Source organism: Magnolia sinica, chromosome 3, assembly GCF_029962835.1.
Source record: "Magnolia sinica isolate HGM2019 chromosome 3, MsV1, whole genome shotgun sequence".
NCBI classification, from domain to species: Eukaryota; Viridiplantae; Streptophyta; class Magnoliopsida; order Magnoliales; family Magnoliaceae; genus Magnolia; species Magnolia sinica.
The window spans coordinates 119,508,474-119,529,367 of record NC_080575.1 but is presented as its reverse complement, the minus strand read 5'-3'; the positions used below and the strand labels follow the sequence as shown (position 1 = coordinate 119,529,367).

The 20,894-nt window shown below is 41.4% G+C and overlaps 1 protein-coding gene across 1 annotated transcript; it reads left to right on the top strand.

Annotated features, from left to right (window-relative positions):
- Positions 1-19,085: 19,085 nt before the first annotated feature.
- Positions 19,086-20,894, top strand: LOC131238729 (extracellular ribonuclease LE-like). Its single transcript, XM_058236338.1, has 4 exons — positions 19,086-19,201; positions 19,687-19,842; positions 20,116-20,308; positions 20,408-20,894. Exons 1-4 carry the CDS (start codon positions 19,106-19,108, stop codon positions 20,701-20,703), a joined length of 741 nt encoding a protein of 246 aa, XP_058092321.1. The 5' UTR covers positions 19,086-19,105; the 3' UTR covers positions 20,704-20,894.

The following is a 20,894-nucleotide window of genomic DNA, read 5'->3' as shown; positions in this document are numbered from 1 at the left end:
GTCCAAAAATTGTGTTTAAATGACCCCAAGTGTCTTTTTTCTAACATGCATGCCCCTAGTGGGCTAGATTTTGATTTAGAGGGCCCCTATAGGGGCCCGCTGGCTCATCCCTGCCATGGGGCAAGTGTCCCATCATAGGATGAGCGATTGGTCCAAATTGGAGGGAGATCGGATGCCTCAATCGACCGCGGAGGCCCTACTGCGATGAACGGTCGTTAGTGGTCGATCGGGGCCTCGAGTTTGGTTGTGATCTAATGGTCAGAAAGCTACAACTTTGCAAAAGAGCAAAAGGTCTATTTCACTTAAGTTTTCAGATTTCAACCTAGGGAATTCATGTGTTTCAAACACTTGGCTTTTGGCCTAAGTTGAGTAGTTCAGTGCACTTTCTTGGTTCTCCACCTGCGATTGACATTAAGACTAGTGAGACGGACATTATTATATAATTTCGGAACTATTGGCCCACTAACGAGCAGTATAGAGCTTGTTCGGATGATTGGGGCATTTTTTAGGACGTTATAACATAATAATGGAGACTCGTTACTCATGACAATGATGATCTTTAACACATGACAGTAGCGACTTGTAACACATGACAACAATGATGCATAACACATTTTTTTTAAAGGAACGATTTCATTAAACTCAAAATGGACATTTGCGTACAGCCTACAGATTCAAGACGAGCCCCTCAACAAAAAGGGACGGGCCGCCTATCGTATACCACCACTGTACATGAGGGAAAAAGAAAACAAGGATATGGACATAGAAGAATGAGGGCTAACTGACAGATCAAATCATTCCAAGGCCCACCTTATCCAGGAAAATCAAGCCCTTAGTTTCCCTGGGCAGGGAATGGATGTGGAGATATAGATTTTCTCTTGTGTTTCGCTCCCCACTTTCGCCAAGCTATCTGCCGGACCATTTCCCTCACGAAGAATGTGCTTGAAGGAACAAGTTCCTGACTTCCTCAGATTGTTGATTCTGTTCACCCATGGTTTCTAATTCCATGGGCAAAGTACCTCTCTCGTTAGAATATCCATAGCCAATTTGGAATCTAATTATACTATAATTCTGTTTATTCCTTTTTGCAGACAAAACTCTAATCCGTCATGAATTGCACATAATTCCGCTCGGTTATTCGTCCCATGACCATTCCCAACGGAGAAGGCAAAAATGAAGGAGCCATCATCCTTTCTACAAATCTCTCTGCCTCCAGAGATACCCGGGTTACCCTTGGCTGATCCGTCCACATTTAATTTTACCCATCCCGGTGTGGGTTGAAGCCATTTAATCACAACTGGCGAAGGTCTGATTTTGTGAGGCACTAGGGGGAGTCCCTACGAGAAATTGAGACAGAAGTAAGAACCTGGAAGTTTTGGATTGTCTAGGTGACCCACCAATTGATCCTGGCAATGGAAGTTTGGACGTTCATCTTCTTGTCGTCGAAGGTTGCTTCATTCCTTGCTCTCCACATTTCCCAGAGAATCAGTAGTGGGAGAGAAGATCTGATATGCTGGGAGGCGAAACCTGGTGCTGCCACGTTTCTCCACTGTTGAATTCTACCGATCACAGAGCTCTGAGGGACCGAGGTAACGCCACGGAGACCCTCAAAATGATTCCAGAGTTGGACCGCCTGGTGCCCAGAGAGGAATAAGTGGTTGATTGTTTCCAAATTTGGATTTGCAATGGTTCCTATTTGACAGCAGTGACATTTAGAGGCCAGAGCAATACCCTTTGATTGAACAGTACTATCGACTGGTATGGCGTTTTGAACCAGCCGCCAGATAAAAATTGAAATTTTTGGCAGAATTTTCACATCCCAGATCCACTCCCCCCACGAGATCTGAGCAGAAGGTCCCTGATTATCTTCCAAGCAGACTTTAGAGAGAAGTTTCCGGATGGGTCATGGGGCCAGATACATTCTGCTGGTTCGTCCGTGGTTGCAAAGCCCCTTAAGAAAATCTCCTCAATGACAGGCTGAGGCAAAAACTCAAAAATCCTGGAAGGAGGGAGCGAACCTGATTTCCTAAGAAAATCTTTTAGCTGAAGCTGCCTCAATTCAGGAGGGATTGAGACAGTGGCGAGGTGCTGGAGAGGTCCCAATCCACTCCAATTCTCAGCCCAAGTGTTGGCTTCTCCCCGATGCACCGTTCAAAGAGTATTTTCTTGGACAATTGGTAGGAAAAACCTGACCTTTTTCCATAAAGTGGATGCGTTTTTTTGCATGGAAGCTGAAGTGGCATCGCTCAGATCCCTGCTATGTTTGGTATGCATCAGTTGTACCCACAACCCCCTGATTTTCCCTTTCTTCACATTCCATGTGAGCTTAATGCAAAGGGCATTCAGCACCTCCCTTAGATTTCGGATTCCCAAACCCCCCCCCCCCCGCTTTTGGTTTGGTAACTTTCAGCCAAGCAATCCAATGGAGTTTCTTTTTCCCGTCAGCCCAACCCCAAAAAAAAAAATCTGAGAATTTGCTGTCCAGATTTTGAATTACCTTCGAAGGAATATGCATTGCTGCCATGATATGTATCGGGTAACTTCTTAGGACATGACGGATCAGGGTAGCTCTTCCTGCTTGAGAGATGTGCCTCGCTGCCCATCCTGAAATTTTGTTGCTAACCTTTTCCTGAAGTGCTTGAAAATCAGCTGCCTTTATTCTCCCTCTAACCAGAGGGGCCCTTGCTTGGCCAAATCCCAGCACAAACTTTGTGGATCTGATTTTGGCCGCCGACCATTTTGAAGGAGCAATAAAACTGCTCTTGTAGGAATTTATTTTGTCCTGTAGTAGCTTGGAAAACGTGTAGGAAATCCCTCAGAGCGGCGAGTGAGCGTTTGCTAGCGTTGAGAAAGACCAGCATGTCGTCCGCATATAAAAGATGAGAAATGGTTGGGCTACCGCGCATGAAATTAAATGGAATGCATCCACCTTTAGAGAAAAGCATCTTCAAATTGACAGAGAAGACTTCCATTGCAATGATGAAGAGAGCTAGGGAAAGGGGGTCTCCCTGACAGAGACCTCTAGATGATTTGAAGAAACCTGATGCCTCGCCGTTATGGTTCTCTCTCTCTCTCTCTCTCTCTCTCTCTCTCTCTCTCTCTCTCTCTCTCTCTCCATGTACATGTTATTTTCACCATATTATGGTGCAATCTCTCTCTCATGGTAAGTGTACTGGCCTGGCTAAGATGATTGCCTGCGACAGTTGAGCACATGAAGTTCCTGTAGTTGGAAGCTAGGTGAGGCCACCATGATGTTTGCAAGAAATCCACCCTGTCCATTTATCTTGTCAGCTCATATCAGGACAAGAGATAAAAAATGAGGCTGATCCAAAACTCAAGTAGGCCACACAACAGGAAACGATGAGTATTGGATGCCCACAACCAAAACATTCGTGGGACCACAGAAGTTTATTACCATACTAATATTTTATGTTTTCAGTTCACCTCAGTGGGAATGTATTATGAACGTTTTGGATGGCACATAAACATCAGGGTGGACCATGGAAAGGTTCAATGGTAGGCATTTCCCTTCCCACTATTTCCTGTCATGGAAGGCTTATCCGAAACTTAACTAGGTCACATGACAGGAAATAGTGGGGAGGAAAATGCCTACTGTCTGAGATAGTGTGGAGGGAAATGCCTACCGTCTGAGATCAGGGGGCTCCCTTTCCTTGATAAGGTGGGGCTGGGGGCTATTAGAGAATGTTAGCTTTCCTCCTTTTGTAGTTTTTGTGAGTATTTGGTTTTGCTCTCCTTTTGAGAGCTATGATTGGTTGCCCAGCTCTTTTTCCTGGGCATACCTGAATGTACATCCTGAGATTTTAAAATGAAACCAGGGCCTGGCGCCCTTTGAATTAAAAAAAAAAAAAGTTTCGGATCAGCCTCATTTTTGATCTCATGTTCTAAAATAAGCTGACAAAATGGATGGACTGGATGGAAGGGGCGGATTTCTTGCAAACATCAGTGGGCCACACCTAACTTCCGACGGGCAAGAACTTCCTAGGCTCAGCTGTGGCAGGCAATCCGATGAACAAAGTCTTGTTGGCACACATGTTGAAGGGCGATTCATCACGTAGGGCACACTAAGAGCACTCCCTGTCTGAAAAAGTCAAAACTGTTTCACTCATCAGATGCGCCAAGTTCAATGGTCCATCGGCAATTATTTGAATATGACACTTAATACCTAGGCATTGAGAAATTATACACGTACGTTTCATATATTAATTGACATAAAATCCCCAAAATTGTACAACTCACTGTAAATAACTCACAAACTCATTATCAGATTGGTTGAACAAACACCTAAGCTCTGTGCAGACACATGTTTGCTGAAATAATACTATTGGACGGGGGAGGGTCCCATCATTAATCAAAGCATCAGGATAGTTTCAGAGGTACTCTTATGTTAGTTACAGACATTTTTACAGAGAACGGTAGCATCAATATGGCCCATTCCTGCCTATTTCAATGCTTTTGAAAATCGAGCAAGTTGGATTATTGTCAAGCATAGAAAATAGAATCTAGTGTCCTAACTAGTCCAGCTTGTTCTGGATAAGATCAGCTTGAAAGGGTATAAGGTGTAAGCAGGGAAGGAAATTGTGAGCTACATGTGGGGAACTTAAAGCTCCTCCGAAAGTATCTTTATTACTCGATCGGAAAGTTATTATGAATGCAAGGCAACCCGTGAGCAAGGATTCCCATTATTTTCAAAATGCTGCTAGCTTTTGTAATATCTACGAAGGCAGAGGTGGAAGGTAGGGGAGTACAAGGACTTGGAACATCTTTTCTTTAAGAGCTTGTTTGTTTTCCAAAATACGGTATAAATGAGTAATTATTTCTTACACTGTTATTTACAATGTCAGCATGTTGGGAATGGAGGAAAAGAAGATTTTTTATTTTTTATTTTTTTATTTTTTTTCCACTAAAATTTGTGGGAACCACTATTATGTATGTGTCTGATCCATGCCGTCCATCCATTTTTTCTATTCATTTAAAGGATGAGCCCAAAAATGAGATCCAAAGCTCAAGTAAACCACACCATAAGAAGTAAGGGGAATTGAACACTTACTGTTCAATTCTTCTTGGCCCACAGAAGTTTTGGATCAAGCTAATATTTGTGTTTTCCCTTCATCCATGTATGTGTGATGTTATATATAAACAGGTTTGATAATAGGTATGCATCCCTGTCAACCTTAGGCTCATTTTAGCTTTCAATGGTGGGCATATGATTCCCTCTGTTTCCTACAGTGTGGTCCACATGAGCTTTGGATCCACTTCATTTTTGATCTTATGCCCTAAAATGAGCACATAGAACAATTGGACAACATTGATCAGACACATACATAACAATGAGCTCCACAATTTTTATAGGGAAAATTATGGTTCGATTTTAACATGTTTATGCCACAATTATGGTTTGAGACCTAATTACACCGGAAATTCCTCTCTTCCAGTCTGATGTGAGAAGTAATAATTACTCATTTACACTCCATTTACAATATAAATCAACATGTCCTAAAGGCTTTTTCTAATTCATGGAAAGGAAATGAAATATTATTTTCCATGAAACTAAGGTCCAGTTTAACATCTCTTATCTAATCCAATAAGCTAAAGAATGAGCACTTTTAATTCTAGCACTTATTTTAGAATAAGTTCATTTGTTTTGGTAAAATTAATTTTGCATAACCCAAAAGAGCTCTTAATTGAAATAAGTATGTTTGTTTAAACATTGGAATAAATGCTTTTTTAAATGGAGTTGCTGTCGTTTTTAAATAAGCATGTCCATTCATACTTCTCACCTTGGATGTGGGTTATTCATCACATGAAGCGCCCATCACAACAAACATTAGGTGTGGATCATCCATCATGTGGAGCTCGTCTTCTACATGAACTATCTATCATTTGAGACAAAAGTTCAAAGTGGGTCATCCATTATGCAGAACCTACCTTGGATGTGGACCATTCATTATTAGGGCCTGACCTTTGATGTGGATTGTCCATTATATGATGCCTACCTTGATGTAGGTTATCCATCACGTGAGGCCCTTCAATGTTCACTGCCATTACATGGAGCCCACATTTGATGTGTCCATCACGGAGCTCACCTTCGAATTGGGTTATCCACAATACAAAGCCCGCCTTGGATGTAGGTCATTCATCATTAGAGGCTGACCTACTGTTCATTACGTGGGGCCCACTTTGATGTGGGTCATCCATTAGGTGGTCTAACATGCAGGGCCACACTTTGATGTAGACCATCCATCATATGGGGCCTACTTTTAATGCCCACCATCCATCATGTGGGGTACACCTATGTGGATCATTCATCATTTTGGGGCACTTTGGATATGGCTTGTCCATCATGCAAGACCTTTCATCTGGATTGTCCATCAGGTGGGGCCCGATTGATGTGGACCGTCTATCACGCAGGGTCACACTTTGATGTGGGTCATTGATCAATTGAGGACCATTCTGTCCATTATATGGTCCCACTTTCAATGTCCACCATTGATCATGCGGGTCCCACCTTTGATGTGAATCGTCCAATAGGTCAGGCCCACCTGATGTGGAAAGTCCATTATGGGGGGGCCACACTTTGATGTGGGCCATCCATCATGGGCCCCATCTTTGGCATGAACCAAGCATTATGTGGGCTCACCTTGATGTGTAGAATTCATCATGTGTGAGGCCTCACAAGAAAAAGAGATCCAAAAAGGTTTTAAGGAGGTCTTTAAAAAAGTGCTCTCTCCTTTTCTTAAAATTATACAGTTATTTGCTAGTTTTTTCTAAAGAAATTAAAATATAAAATTAGAATTTTAACAAATTATCTTTTTTTTTAAAAATAAATAAATTCAAAATAAGACTTATTTATTTATTTATTATTATTTTTTTTATATAGAAATAACAAACAAGCTGTTATTAATAGAGATGCCAAACAACCACTGATTTTCCATTGTTTGTCAAGATGTTCTTTGTGGAATTTGTGGGAAGCATTATTTCTCACTTTTCATCTTTATAGAAAATAAACAAATTTATTTTCATTCCTCCACCTTTGTGAAAGGAATTTCACAGGAAAATGGGTTTCTCAATAGTTAAATCCAAATGTACTATCATCCATCTTCAATGGCTTTACATGGGCCACATATGTCAATGTCCATCTTTTATTATGACCCACACAGTGCCACAATGCCACATGTGCCAATGTGCCATATATCTCATCGTGCTTCTACTCTTGCACCCTTACGGTTGTCAATGAATAGGCTCGATAGGAAAAAAAATTCTATCCATGCTGTTTGCATTTAGTAGCCACTATAGAATAGTATCAATTACTATGGCTGTGGTTGGAGCGTTGCTCGGCAGTTTATTTAAATGTCTGGACTTTGATTTAGACAATGTGGAGATTGAAAATGCTCCTAATATTGTGGTGGAGAGCTTGCTTCTGATGAGATGCTCCCTTCTTGGCTGATGTTGTATCAGTCCTTGACAAAATTTAAAAAAGAAAAAAAATAAAAATTGCATGGGTTTCAATAAATTTTCAATTGCATAATGTCCTTAAAGAAAATAAATTTATGATAGATGCCTTAGACGTGGATGCGGCTCTAGCATTCGACAGGAGCTTTTCAGGTTGGTGGCTGAAATGCCAATAGAAGTGAGGGGCCAGCTTTAATTATTTCGTCCATCAGACTAGTTTCGGTCCCATTAGATATAAATGATTTGGTAGGAGGTTTATTTATTTATTGTTTTTATGTATATCAGAAGTTGGGTTACGCTATCTTTTTCATGTATAGCCCGTCTGGGGGTTTAGGTAGGGCATTGCCCCCATTTGATATATTATTTTTTATTTGCCAACATGTACAGGCATCATAACCCTTTTGCTAAAAAGGGAAAACAGCAAAAAGACTGCCGGATATTTCACTTCAACCATTTAAAAACAGCAAAAGGACTGCCGGATATTTCACTTCAACCATTTAATAAATGTCCATGAACTTGATATTTCACTTCCCCCGATGGTGCACTGGGCCAAGACGGCTTCTTAGGAGCTTTCTTCCAACCTTGTTGGGGCATGGTGGGCCTTAATATGATAAAGGCAGCTCGCTATTTCTTCGGAGGTGGATCCCTCCCTAGGGCCTTTACCGCGATTTTCATTTGCCTCATTTCAAAGATCAATTCCCCAGGAAAAGTCTTTGACTTTAGTTCTAGCAGCTTGATGTAATTGTGCCTACACAATTTTTTTTTCTAAAATTATTTCTGATAGATTAAGCAGGGTTCTTCCTAGAATCATCTCCGCCTAACAAGGAGCTTTCGTTAAGTATAGAGCTATCATGTGATGGTTTAGGAGATCTTCAGAGACAAGAGTAAAAAATCAAGGGGGGCAACATCCTTATAAAGCTAGATATGGAGAAAGCATATGATAGATTGCAATGATAGATTGCAATGAAATTTCCTGGAAATGGTTCTTGTCAAGTTTGGGTTCAGCAGAAAATGGATTGATATGGTGGTTAAGTGTTGGTCCAATTCATGGTTCTCCATCCCGATCAACGATGAAGCATGTGGATACTTCAAGTTCTCAAGAGGGCTCCACTGGGGTGACCCAATCTCGCCAGGGCTCTTTATATTGGTTGCTGAAGAGTGGTTTCAATTGGCTTGTGGCGAGTGGTTTTTGCCAACCTTTCATGGCTTGTAGAAGTTGCACAGTGGTCTCTCACCTCCTGTTCGCTGACAACACGATCCTATTTGCAAATGGTAGCTACGCATCTCTAAAGAAGATCACAAAATTCCTCAAAGCATATGAAAGTACGTCAGGCCACAAAATCAATACCCATGAGAGTTTCTTTATTCTCTCGACAGATCAATCAGAAGTGCGCACTAGATTGACAGAAAGAATTCTGGGGTTCAATAGGGGAACCACTCCTTTCATCTATCTAGGGATCCCCATATTCCGCTATAGGCCGTAGAAGATATATTTTCAGTCCTTGATGGAGAGGATCCAAATGCAGTTAGCGAGTTGGAAGTGCAGAATCCTATCCTAGGTAGGTAGGCTGACCCTGACCAAGCACGTATTGGCTAGTGTCCCTATCCACACGCTCGCAGCTACAGACCTACCCTCCAACCTATTGGGTGATCTAGAGAAAACTTTTGCAAATTTCTTCTGGGGATGGGATGGGGCTAGAAAATCTTGCCATTGGTTGAGCTGAAAGAAAATGTTGATTCCCAAATCAGAGGGAGATTTGGGGTTGCGAAGCCTCAAATGAAGGCCCTGCGCATGAAGATGGCATTGACGGTCTGCTTCAGGGAAACGTCTAGCTACTAGGGCAACTTCGCGAGAACAAAATACTTTAAAGACCTCCAGTCTGTGGGAGGAGTTAGCCAAATTTCCTATGCATCATTAATATGGAAGAGGATCTGCAAGCTTCTTCCCGATGTCGCTGCCCACTCACGCTGGCTAATTGTTCGGGGTGACTACGACTTCTGGAGTAAGGATTAGTCTATGTGGAAACTGCAACAATCCTCCTCTCCCCTCCTGCCAACCAAGGTCATTGACATGATTGGGCCTACTAGCTAGTCTTCCTTGTCCCAAGTGAGACTTCTCCTCCCTCAGGTGGCGATCGACCATATTTCTGACGAGGGAATATGCACGTCTGATGCAGCAGACAAACATGTATGGGTAGACTCCGTCTCGGGCAAGCTCACTACTGCTCTAGAGTGGCAATGTAGTAGAACTCGTGGGGAGGGGAAGGCGTGGTCCAGGTGGGTATGGCATGCGAAGCTCTCCCCCAAACTCTCCTTACTAGCTTGGAAGATCATCCAAAATGCGATCTTGGTGGACACCGGAGTTCAGAACAAAGGCGTGTGCATAGCCTCGATGTGCACCTGTTGTGCTCCAACTACCAGACCCCAAATCGAAATGGTGGACCATGTTTTCTCCTCAGGAGCCATGGCTCAATAGGTCTGGTCTTACTTTGGTACCCTATACAATATCTAGAGCCTTACAACCTCTTTAGCGATTGGTAGGGTCAGCTCTTGGTGGGTCTACGGGTAGAATTTCTAGCATGAGGAGACTTAAGCTAGCCTTCATCTTTTGGGAACCATGGAAAGCTAGGAATGCAGCCTGTTTTGATGGGTCGGAGATTCGCATCACAAGGGTCATATTAAACATCATCTGCGAGGCCCACCTAATTGGCCCCCTTTTCCTATTGCCCAAGGCCCCTAAACTATCCACGAGGATTACTCTCAACGCCGTAGGGATTAACTACCCTGCGCCTATCCCATCCGGGATCAAAATCGTCAAATGGGTTAGACCTCTCCATGGCTAGATTAAAATCAACATAGATGGATCAGCTTTGGGCAACCTAGTTCCTTTAGGAGTGGGTGGAGTTGGGAGGGACTCCACTGGTAACTTTCTCTTCGCCTTCTCCGTTGCCTATGGCTTTGGCTCCAATACGAGGGCTGAGATCAGAGCGATTCTGGATGGGCTCAACATATGTGCGCAGCCCGACTTCACTAAGGTGGAGGTGGTGAGTGATTCTAAATATGTGGTCTCAGCTCTCTCTAAGAAAACTCTTCCCGTGTGGTCCATGTGAAATTGGAAGTTTATAATCAGGGATATCATGCGCAATATGGAAGTTCGCCTTACCCACAACTTTAGGCCAACTCGGTTGCAGATGGCCGGATCTTCCATTCCATGGGAGATCTCCCCCTCGATTTGTGGGTTGTTGTTCCTTGACAGAGTGGGCCTTCGCAACCTACAGGAAGCCTAATTCATCTATCTTCTTTGCTTTTACGATGAGTGAGCCTACTTCTTTTGTCAGTTGGCCTGCCCGAATTAGCCTGTTGTATAGTTTTGTCTTCATGAAATGGAAAGTTTAATTGAAAAAAAAAACAAGTCTAATTGTTTTTTATATATTCAAACTAGAACAAATAATTTGGCAAGTATAATATGAATTACTAATGTTCTACATGTAAGTTTTTCATTGCCTAAGTATCATCCATCACACTCTGCTAGAGTAATAACATGCAGATGTGTTTGTGATAGACGTGAATGCAAATGTACCGGTTTGCAATTTGTAATCTACAAAGAAAAATGCCTGAGCACCTTGTGCTAGGAACTTTTAGGGCTACTTTCTCTGGCATGGGGAATCAACTTCACATGCATTAATTCCATGCCATCTATCAAGTATGATCACACTCCTTATTTTGCCTTGATTCCAAAAATTAGGATGATTTAGCCCAAAAAAAGTGTGCCTAAAACTTCTAAAATCATGTGTTGTGGTTCACTTGAGTATAGGAATACTCCAAAATTTCGGTAACTTTTTCATCTTGGTGAGACACATCATGATCATATGAATGAATTGAATGGCATATGAACACTATGGTGGGCTTACACAAAAGTAATGGTGGGTGTTATGGGTAAAATTGGATTGATCAAACAACTATAATGAGATAGAAACGACAAGGCAGGCTGCTTGGATGAGGAGGTTGGGTTAGAGAATAGCCTCGACCACCGACCATGACCTCCGTAATCAACCCAAGCACCAATCATAAGTGATAACCCCAATCGCTTATCTAGCATTTCATTGTCGTGACCAAGCAAGACTGCAAGTACCGACCTGACCCTGATTAGAGGCCTTAACCTCGAAGCTTGGCTCAGATCATGACCGGCAATTAAGCTCGGTTTACAGGACCTCAACCAATACGACTTAAAGGTTGGCCTCAACTATTGACCACGACGTCCTCAAATGGCGACCATCGAGAGATATCTCCTTCGTATATGGAAAGGATCGCCTCCACGAGATCTTTGCCAAAAATCACGTCGAGGATAATACTAAATACTCAAGAGAAGATTCCTTGTGTGATACACATCAACATAGCAGACTTATTATCATATACGGAAGATGTCTCAAAAGGATATAAATAAGAGCCATGCCTACGGTGAAAGGTATGCACTATTACCTTGATTTGACTAGACTCAGAGTGTGTTTATTCTAACTTAGGTGTCGGAGGGTCCCGCCTACAACCAGGGGCCCCATTGTCAATTGGTTTTGCAGGTACACAACGATTTAGTAGGGACGACTAGATTTTAGCACCAACATTGGGTGCACCCTGTTTCTTATGTCATTGCCTACCTAGAGTTTTGGATTTATCATGATTACTGAGTTCAATGGCATAAGGACGGACCGCATGGATCTCATGAAAGATCCACCCTTGTGGCTCTGGGATTGTGAAAGTAAACCAACATGTACATAGCATATAGCGTGCTTCATTTATAAATGAATCTGGATCATTTGCTTCCCACAAATAGAAAACTCTTTCTACATTGTGATTGGTCTACATCATCACTGGCGTTGTCAGCGCTGCATTAAATGCTACCTATGACGATTTGGCCAATCAAATAACAATAAACATGAGTTTTCTGTTTGGGACAAGCAGATGATCCAAATTCTTTACAAATACAAGTTTTGTAAGACTCCTAATAGCATAATTGATTGGATCCACCCATTATTCTCATACACTAATGGATGCTTAGGACTGTCTGATCAAAGTTCTTCTTAAGATTCATAGGTAATTAAAAAAGGGCCCCACGTTAGATCTTTTCTAATATAATCACTATGCACCGCTCATTTTTTCAGCCATTCATCGCAGTTAAGATCATTGGATCAAAGTAATTTCTAGCAAGGGATTGATAGCTAAATGTTGGGTGATGACCAAACCGTTTCCAAAGATCAACAGCAACCGTTCATTCTTCTGGTCATTGATAGATTGGTTAGAATCGTTTGGTCAAGGTGTTAGGTGTGATGTGCAATAAAATAAAATAAAGGACCACATGATGGACAATCCGACTCGATGACTATTGGTTGGAGTCCAACTAATAAATTTGTAAAATCAGCATACCATCTAAACAAGTTATAAATTTTAAAATTGCTTTAACTTTAATTTCTGATTAATCTAACTTGGAATCAAATGAGCGAAAGTTGCACGTAAAAACCAATATCTTGCCCCGCGTGGATGGAATCGGTCTACCCAAGCGCTACGTGGGGCCTATCATGATGTATGGGCTTTTAACCATGCCGTTCATCCATCTTGCAGATTATTTTAGGGTACGAGCCCAAAAATAAGTCAGATCCAAGCCTCAAGTGGACCACACAGTGAGGATTGAATGCCCACCATTAAATACTTCTTAAGGCCCACACAAGTTTTGGAGCAAGTTAACATTTGTGTTTTACCTTCATCCATGTTTATAAGACCTTATGAATTGGTTGGATAGCAAATAAATACCACGGTGGGTGGGTCCTTACTCGTGCCTGGGTGGCAGACTCACAACAGTTTCAACATTAGGTCATGGGTTCGATCAATGGTTTGGATTATTTTAAGATGACAAGGTCCATCATATAAGCGGTTGGATTGTTTAAAGAGATGCAAGGGCTAAATTCCCACAGTACTTATCCGTTGCAATACTATTACATATGGCAACATCGTACCACTCGTTACCCTTCTCTCTTTTATTTGAACGAAAAGTTCAGTTCACGATTTATCAATTAATCCAATCCACGGAGTGGTACTGCAGTCGCGCAAATGCATGTGGCAAAAGGTACAAGTGCCAAATGTTGTACATGAACGCAATTATCATGTGGTCACCTCATGTATATTGAGAGTGGACCTTTTGTGATCATCTCTCTGGTAATCTTTTCTTATACATATGGCCCACCTAATAAATGGACTGGCCAGATTTTGAGGCTAAGGCACGTTACCGTGCTACCTGCCAGATCAATGGCCCGGATTCCCACGTGCCATGCTGGAATGTGCCCGGCGCTTGTGTGGACGTAGAGACGTGTGGTTGCAAATATCTTCTTCCTCCCGTGCAATCTCACAGTTCGGGACGCGTATTTCCTGCGAAAGCCTTTCGGAGGAGCTTCCTGCGCAAGGATGCTGGGTAGGGCCCACTTCAATGTTTTTGAGAAATCCCCCTCATCCATCAGTTTTTATAGCTCAATTTAGGATATAAGCCGAAAATTAAGTGTATCCAACACTCAAATGGGCTACACGAGAGGAAACCGTGGGCATTCATTAAGAACCGTTGAAGCATTCTCATGGCCATACAACTTTTGTATCAAGCTAGATTTTTTGTGTTTTCATTTCATCCCATCAGGAATGACTTTATAAACAGCTTTGGATAGCATATAAACATCAAGGTGGAACTGAGAAGGTTTCAACTGTATGAATTTCCTTCCCCATGCAATGTTCCCTCTCAGTGGATTTCTCACATACATTACAGTGGGCCCACCCACCATCCGCCCGGAACTTCCAGCTAAGGGCTTTCGCATGCAATCCGCGTCCGCGTGCAACATCACAGTTGGAAACGTCATTCCTATATTTTGACGAGGATGATTTATTATATTTACGAGGATAGCTTTGCTAAGTACACGTATGTACAACAAAGTGCATGTGCATGTCACATATTTACCAGCTGGGTATGATAGGTCCGACATCCAATCCATCCATCAGAAAGACCTCACTATATTGATACTCTATCCCAGGAATCAGTTTGATGCACTGGTCAAGTGAGCCACAGTACACAAAACAATTTTTTTACAGATATAAAAAACTTTGTAGAAATTTTCTAATTCATCCACCTGTTTTTGTGCCCACATGTTGAGTGGAGGAGATTTATTTTTTTGGGAAAACATTAGAAATAGGGACCAACCTTGTTGAATGCATTGGATCTTGGACCTATTTTGACTATTGAGGAATTATCCGATTTGTTTAATAGGAAAGCTTCACTCCACCTGAGGTCGCGTCAGTCCAACGGCGTGATTCTTTGACCATGTGTGACGCATGTTATTAATAAAAGAAGAAGAAAGAAAGCCTGACTAGGGTAGTCCAATTGCTGAACATGCAGGGTTAGTACATAATCCGCGCCGCCTTTGGAGTATGCTCCACCCAGCTCGTGGCTCAATAGATAAAGTGGGTACGGATTAACTGAACCAAAATCTCCACTGGCCAGAGCTGAAAACCTGTCGACCATGTATCTTATAATTTTTAATAAGTTGTGATAGCATACCTCGGACAACTGAATAAGTGGGTGAAGATCCACCCATCCATTAGGCACGCTCGCCCTCGGAACCGGAAATGGATTGCCAGTGGCCCCGGGAACATATATATATATATATATATATATATATATATATATATATATATATATATATATATATATAAAACTGTGCTTGGGGCTGTGTCTGGCCCAGTGTGATCTCCGTGACAAATCCACTCCGTCCATTTGTTTTAAAATACAACAATTGAAAGTTATTGTAAAAATCAGGCAGACCCAAAACTCAGGTGGGTCACACCAAACAAAACATTTGGATGTATTGATATAGAATATATGACGACCGAGACCTGTTGCTCAAATAGGATACATCAGAGTGAAGGAGATTTTAATTTTTAGAAAAACATTAGAAGGTGGGACCAACATGATGGATGTATTGGATCTCAGATCCATTGTGTAATACTGGCACATGTGTGGCTTGTAAATGAGGTTTATTGCACACGCGCGTGCACTTAGCAAAGCTCTTATTACGATTGACGCATTATCCCATTTGTTTAATGAGAATGCTGCACTCGACTTGAGTTGGCGTCAGTCCAACTGCCAGGAGCACTTAACCACCTGTCCGACATGTTAAAAATGAAAAAAATAATTTATTTATTTATATTTTAAAAAGAGAGCCTAAAATTTGGGTGAATCGTCCATGTACACCATTGATTTCTCGGACGCGGTTTGGCTGGCAACCTCAACAACAGCCATCTAGCTGGTGGAAAACTCTGTGGGCCCACCATGATGTATGTGTTTTATCCAACCCATTCATCCAATTTTGCCAACTCATTTTAGGACATGAGCTCAGAAATGAGGCATATTGGAATCTCAATGGGACCACATCACTGGAAAAAAGGGGGATAAAGACACGGTGGTTGTTGAAACTTCCAATGGCCCATTATGAAATTTATTTGCCATACAATCTGCCCTAAGGTCACACAGACCTAGATGAATTGAAAACACAAATATCATCTTGATTCAAAACTTCTATAACCTTTCAAAAAATTTCAATAGCAAGCATTTAATTCCCACTATTTCTCACCCTGTAGTCATCTTGAGCTTTAAATCTGCCTCATTTTTTAACTCATGCTAAAAAATAAACCAAAGAAATGGATAGATCAGGTGAAAAAAACACATATCATATTACCATGTCTCTACCTGGGACCCGGTTTGGCTGGTGACCCCAACATCAGCCAGCTATGTGTAAGCTCTATGGGCCCACCACAATGTATGTGCCTAATGCAGTCCACCTATTCATTTTTACGACCTCACTAAAGCTCACGTGAACCGCATGATTGAAAACAATTGGAATATTTGAACTTTAATGTTGAAACTTTTTAGGGGCTACACTAGTTTTAGATAAGCTTTCCACTGTTTTTTTTTTCTTTCCACTATGTGTCCTACTTGAGCTTTGGATCTACTTCATTATTAGGCTCTTATCCTAAAATAAGCTGGAAAAATGGATGGACGGCCGGGATAAAACTCATACATTATGGTTGGCCCATGGAACTTTGACACCAGCTAGCTGTATGGTGTTGGGGTTGGCAACCAAACCGCATTTCTCTACCTGCTATGAATTTTGAAGTACGTGACTAGTTTTCAATTTCTAACCAGCGAAGTCCAATTACTCCCTAACCCAGATGCCGATTAGCTACAGATAGGTTGAGTAGCCAGACTGGCTACTGAAGTCACGTCACCAAGTTATGTGGACCCACCATGATGTATGTTTTGTATTTAAACCATTCATCCATTTGAAGAGATCATTTTAGGGCATAATCTAAAGAATGAGCTAGATCCATAACTCAAGTGGACCCCCACTATAGAAAACAGTGGGGAGAGTGACGCCCACCATTGAAACAATTCACCATGATGTTTATTCGAGATCCAACCTATTTGAAAGTTAACACAGACATGAACTAAGGGAAAACAAGCTTGATTGAAAACTTCCTAAGAAGTTAAAATTTTTTAAGCGTGGTCGTCTCTCTCCCCACTGTTTTTTGTAGTGGGGTCAACTCAATATTTGGATCCGACTCATTCTTTGGCTGATGCCTTAAAATGATATCTTCAAATGGATGAACTGTGTGGATACAATACATACATCATGATGGGCCCACAGAACTTTGTGACGTCATCAACAATGAGTCAGGCTTCCATGAGTCTGATGCGTCCCAGTGTGGATGAATTTGACCTTAAAAATCTCCTCTGGCAAGGAAACAAATTGGTTGGTGTACCACACACCTCTGTATCAGTTGTGAACTTCTAATATGTGGCCTGTAGATACACAGAGTCAGGAAGAGAAATAAAAGGTCCACATCTAACTGAAAATAAAAAATATTGAAATTAACACCAGGCTGAATCATGTATGATTATGCTGTCTTTAAAGTTTGATTCGCCCCATTCTCGATTGAAATTGAGATTACTGATAGGTTATAGGTAAATTGCTTTCAAGATAAGACAAAACTTCTCGTTAAGATCCAGTGTGCAACAATCACGAAGGAATTTACTCAAGGGTTAATGTTGTTGGTCTTTTGGTAGATTTGTTGAATGGTCGAACTCAGTTAATCAAATAATGTTTGAACTACTCAACAATTTCTTAAAAAGAAAAATGTTTAGAGAGATTAGATTGGATTTTGATTGAATCTGTTGGACTTCGATGATTCTGGACCTATTTGGATCAACGATATGACTGTTGGATCATCAAAGCCTGTCTGTTTTCAGACCTTTTTAGCTAGTAAGAGTACTAGCCATTCAAAAAAATGGTCGACGATGTTAGATTCATTAATTCAATCATTTCCAGCCGCCTATAAAATCCAGACTATCTCATGCATATGCGAAGTGTAAAATGCGCCATTACAGTGACAGTGACATTGCCCACACCCGAGCACACATGCCTGTGGGACATGCAAACTACACATCCCATCATTTATTTCTCCAAATAAGAATATTACTAACTCAATCACTTATAAATAACAAATTTTCTTCCACTCTATTTGATATAAGACTAAAGAAAACTCACTTTTTCTTTAAAAATTTAAAAAATAGTTGCAGAGAAAAATAAAAAGTTCTAACTTTATTTATTTTTAAACCAAAAATTTCAACATTGGGCCCTCCAATTGTGGTTATTCTTTGAAGTTCATTGTCTCCGTTACGTCACTCAATATATAAAGTTAGTCTGGATTATTAAACCATAAGCCCCGCCCACCAGAGCTTTCTTTCTTTTTTTTTTTTCTTTTTCCGAAAGAAGGAACATGTCCTTTCATCTTTGTTAAGAAGAAACAAACGATGTACAAGCTAGATTTTCAGGTGGGATCCACACAAAAAGAACCGAGCCTCACCTATCAAACGGCTAAACAATAACAGAAAAACAAAGCAGCCAGAGTTGAAAATCTGCCAAACATGTATTATATAATTTTTAACGAGCCGCACTAGCATACCTCCTACACCCACTCGCTTAGGTGAAGATCCACCCGTCCATTAGGCAATCTAGCCTTGGAATCTAAAACATGACATTCAGAGCTCTAGTAGGCCACACCCTAAAAAAAAAAAAAAAAAGCTAGGAAGGAACCTGCACCATTAGTCTTGTGGAGGGCCCACAGTTGTGTTTATATGCCGTCTTATCCATTCATCTTATATGCCTTATCAACATGAATGATTATCCAATACTTACAACACTCTACAGCTCAGTCAATTGAAGTCTTTTCAGGAATGATAAAGAAAGTGACCGACGTAGTTATTTACGTGAAGTATGCAACCATTTTTCTGTTTTGATTGAAGTACTTTCCCAGTGATGAGATCTTGTGAAGATCATGTGTCGTGGAAGAGCGCGTCCAAAGTCCACAGATTTCTTAAGACATGTGGCTTGACCAAGAAGCCGCCACTTTCCAATTTCAGAAATATATATATCCCACGTGAGTTGGGAAGTCATGCCCACGAGCTTCCCAAGTTAACCTGACTTCACCTCCTATAAATATACTACATGTGGCGATTGTTACATCAAAATATTAGATCCCTATTACTTCAATGGCCTACCACATTCTAATTGCCCTCCTGCCTCTATTGCTATTTGTCACCACCATTGCTGTTAAGGATGTTGATTTCAACTCCCTCGTACTCATGGTACTGTCCTCTCTCTCTCTCTCTCTCTCTCTCTCGGGAAATGGGTCAGTGGGTCTGGCCCGCTTCTTAGGTGGGTTTGGTCTATTTGTAAGGAGGAACCTGAAGTAATGACAGGAAAAATTGTAATGACGACTTTTCAAGTGCATGCATAAAAGGAAATCTTACTGAACAGTTGGCACCTTCCTTGCAATCCAAACAGTGGAAAGCAAATTCATTCTCTTGCTTAGATTGCAGCATGTAAAGACTGCATTGCTCAAAATGATATTGAAGAATTACTTCGAATGGTCACCTTGTTTCCTCTGCCAGTTAAAAATCAGTAGAGCTTAGACCTAATATTTGGTCATGGGGTGGCCCATGGGTTTAAATTCTAGACAGATGGGTTAATCTCATGCTGTAGTTCATGCACCAGGCGAGTTTCAATAAAAGATAAAAATAAAAATAAAACTAGAATTTTAACATGGATAGCATGGCATGGTCATTTGCAGTGGCCCGGATCGTATTGCAAGCAAACCAGCGATGGGTGTTGCCTCCCGAAGACGGGTGAACCTCAACTCGACTTCTTCGTCAGTGGTTTGTTTCCCTACTCTAAGGATGGAACCGCTCTCACACAGTGCAAGAAGAGCCGATTCTACATCAATGAGGTTCTTTCTGCATTTTATGTTTCAAACTATATATATTACTCCAAACTTTCAGTGTAAGCCAACTTTGTTTCATGGAGAGTACCTCCAGTTTCTATATATGATGGTGGATCACACACATTGTAACATTTTTCATGTTGGTGGTCCCCACACGTGACAACTGTAAATGCTTGCACTGGAAATTCAGTGTAAAAGATTTGATGGTCATGATCTCATTTCTTGGATGGGCTGATGAATTTCTTCATTTTCTGTGGCTGCAATGAAACATGGACACAGCTTGCTGATCTAACAGACGACTTACATAGCTATTGGCCCAGCATCGAGTGTCCAAGAAGTGACGGGCACAGCATGTGGAGGAATACATGGAAAACGTACGGTGTATGCACTGGCCTAAGTGAACATGACTACTTCAAGAAGGCGTTGGATCTTAGGGCTAAGATAGACATGCTCTCGATATTCAAGAGAAACGGTAACGTCTTCATGTATCCCTAGCAACTAGAACTCATATACACCAACCGTTCGGTTGTAGTTCTTTCATAAGAAACTATCTCACTGTTGGGATGTGTAGGTATTATCTCCACCGATGAAGCCGACTACAGCATTTCTGACGTGTTGAAAGCGATCACTAATGGGATTGGAGCAAATGCTGCGATCCAATGCAGTAAGAACGCCTGGGATGAGTCGATCATCTACAAGATCTACATGTGTGTGGACAAAGAGGCCACCAAAATCGTGCAATGCCCAGTACTGCCGACGTTCACATGCGCGGAACGTGTGGTTTTCGGTTCTTTCACCTATGACATGCTCAGCAATGTTACTAACGTAGCTACCAACCCAATCAAGATGAGGGTCTTCAATCAGTGATTTCTGTGGTTGTGATGGATTGTGTTTTGTGTTAAGCTAGTTTCATGTATTTGGCAACTATGGTCTTTTGTGTTGTATTGCGTGGATTGTAGTAGATTAGTGTAAGCTTCTTCTCTAGGTAATGCCATGAATAAGATGCTGTATTTGTACGGATTGTGATAGATAGGAATGCAAGTCTATGCATTTTCTTT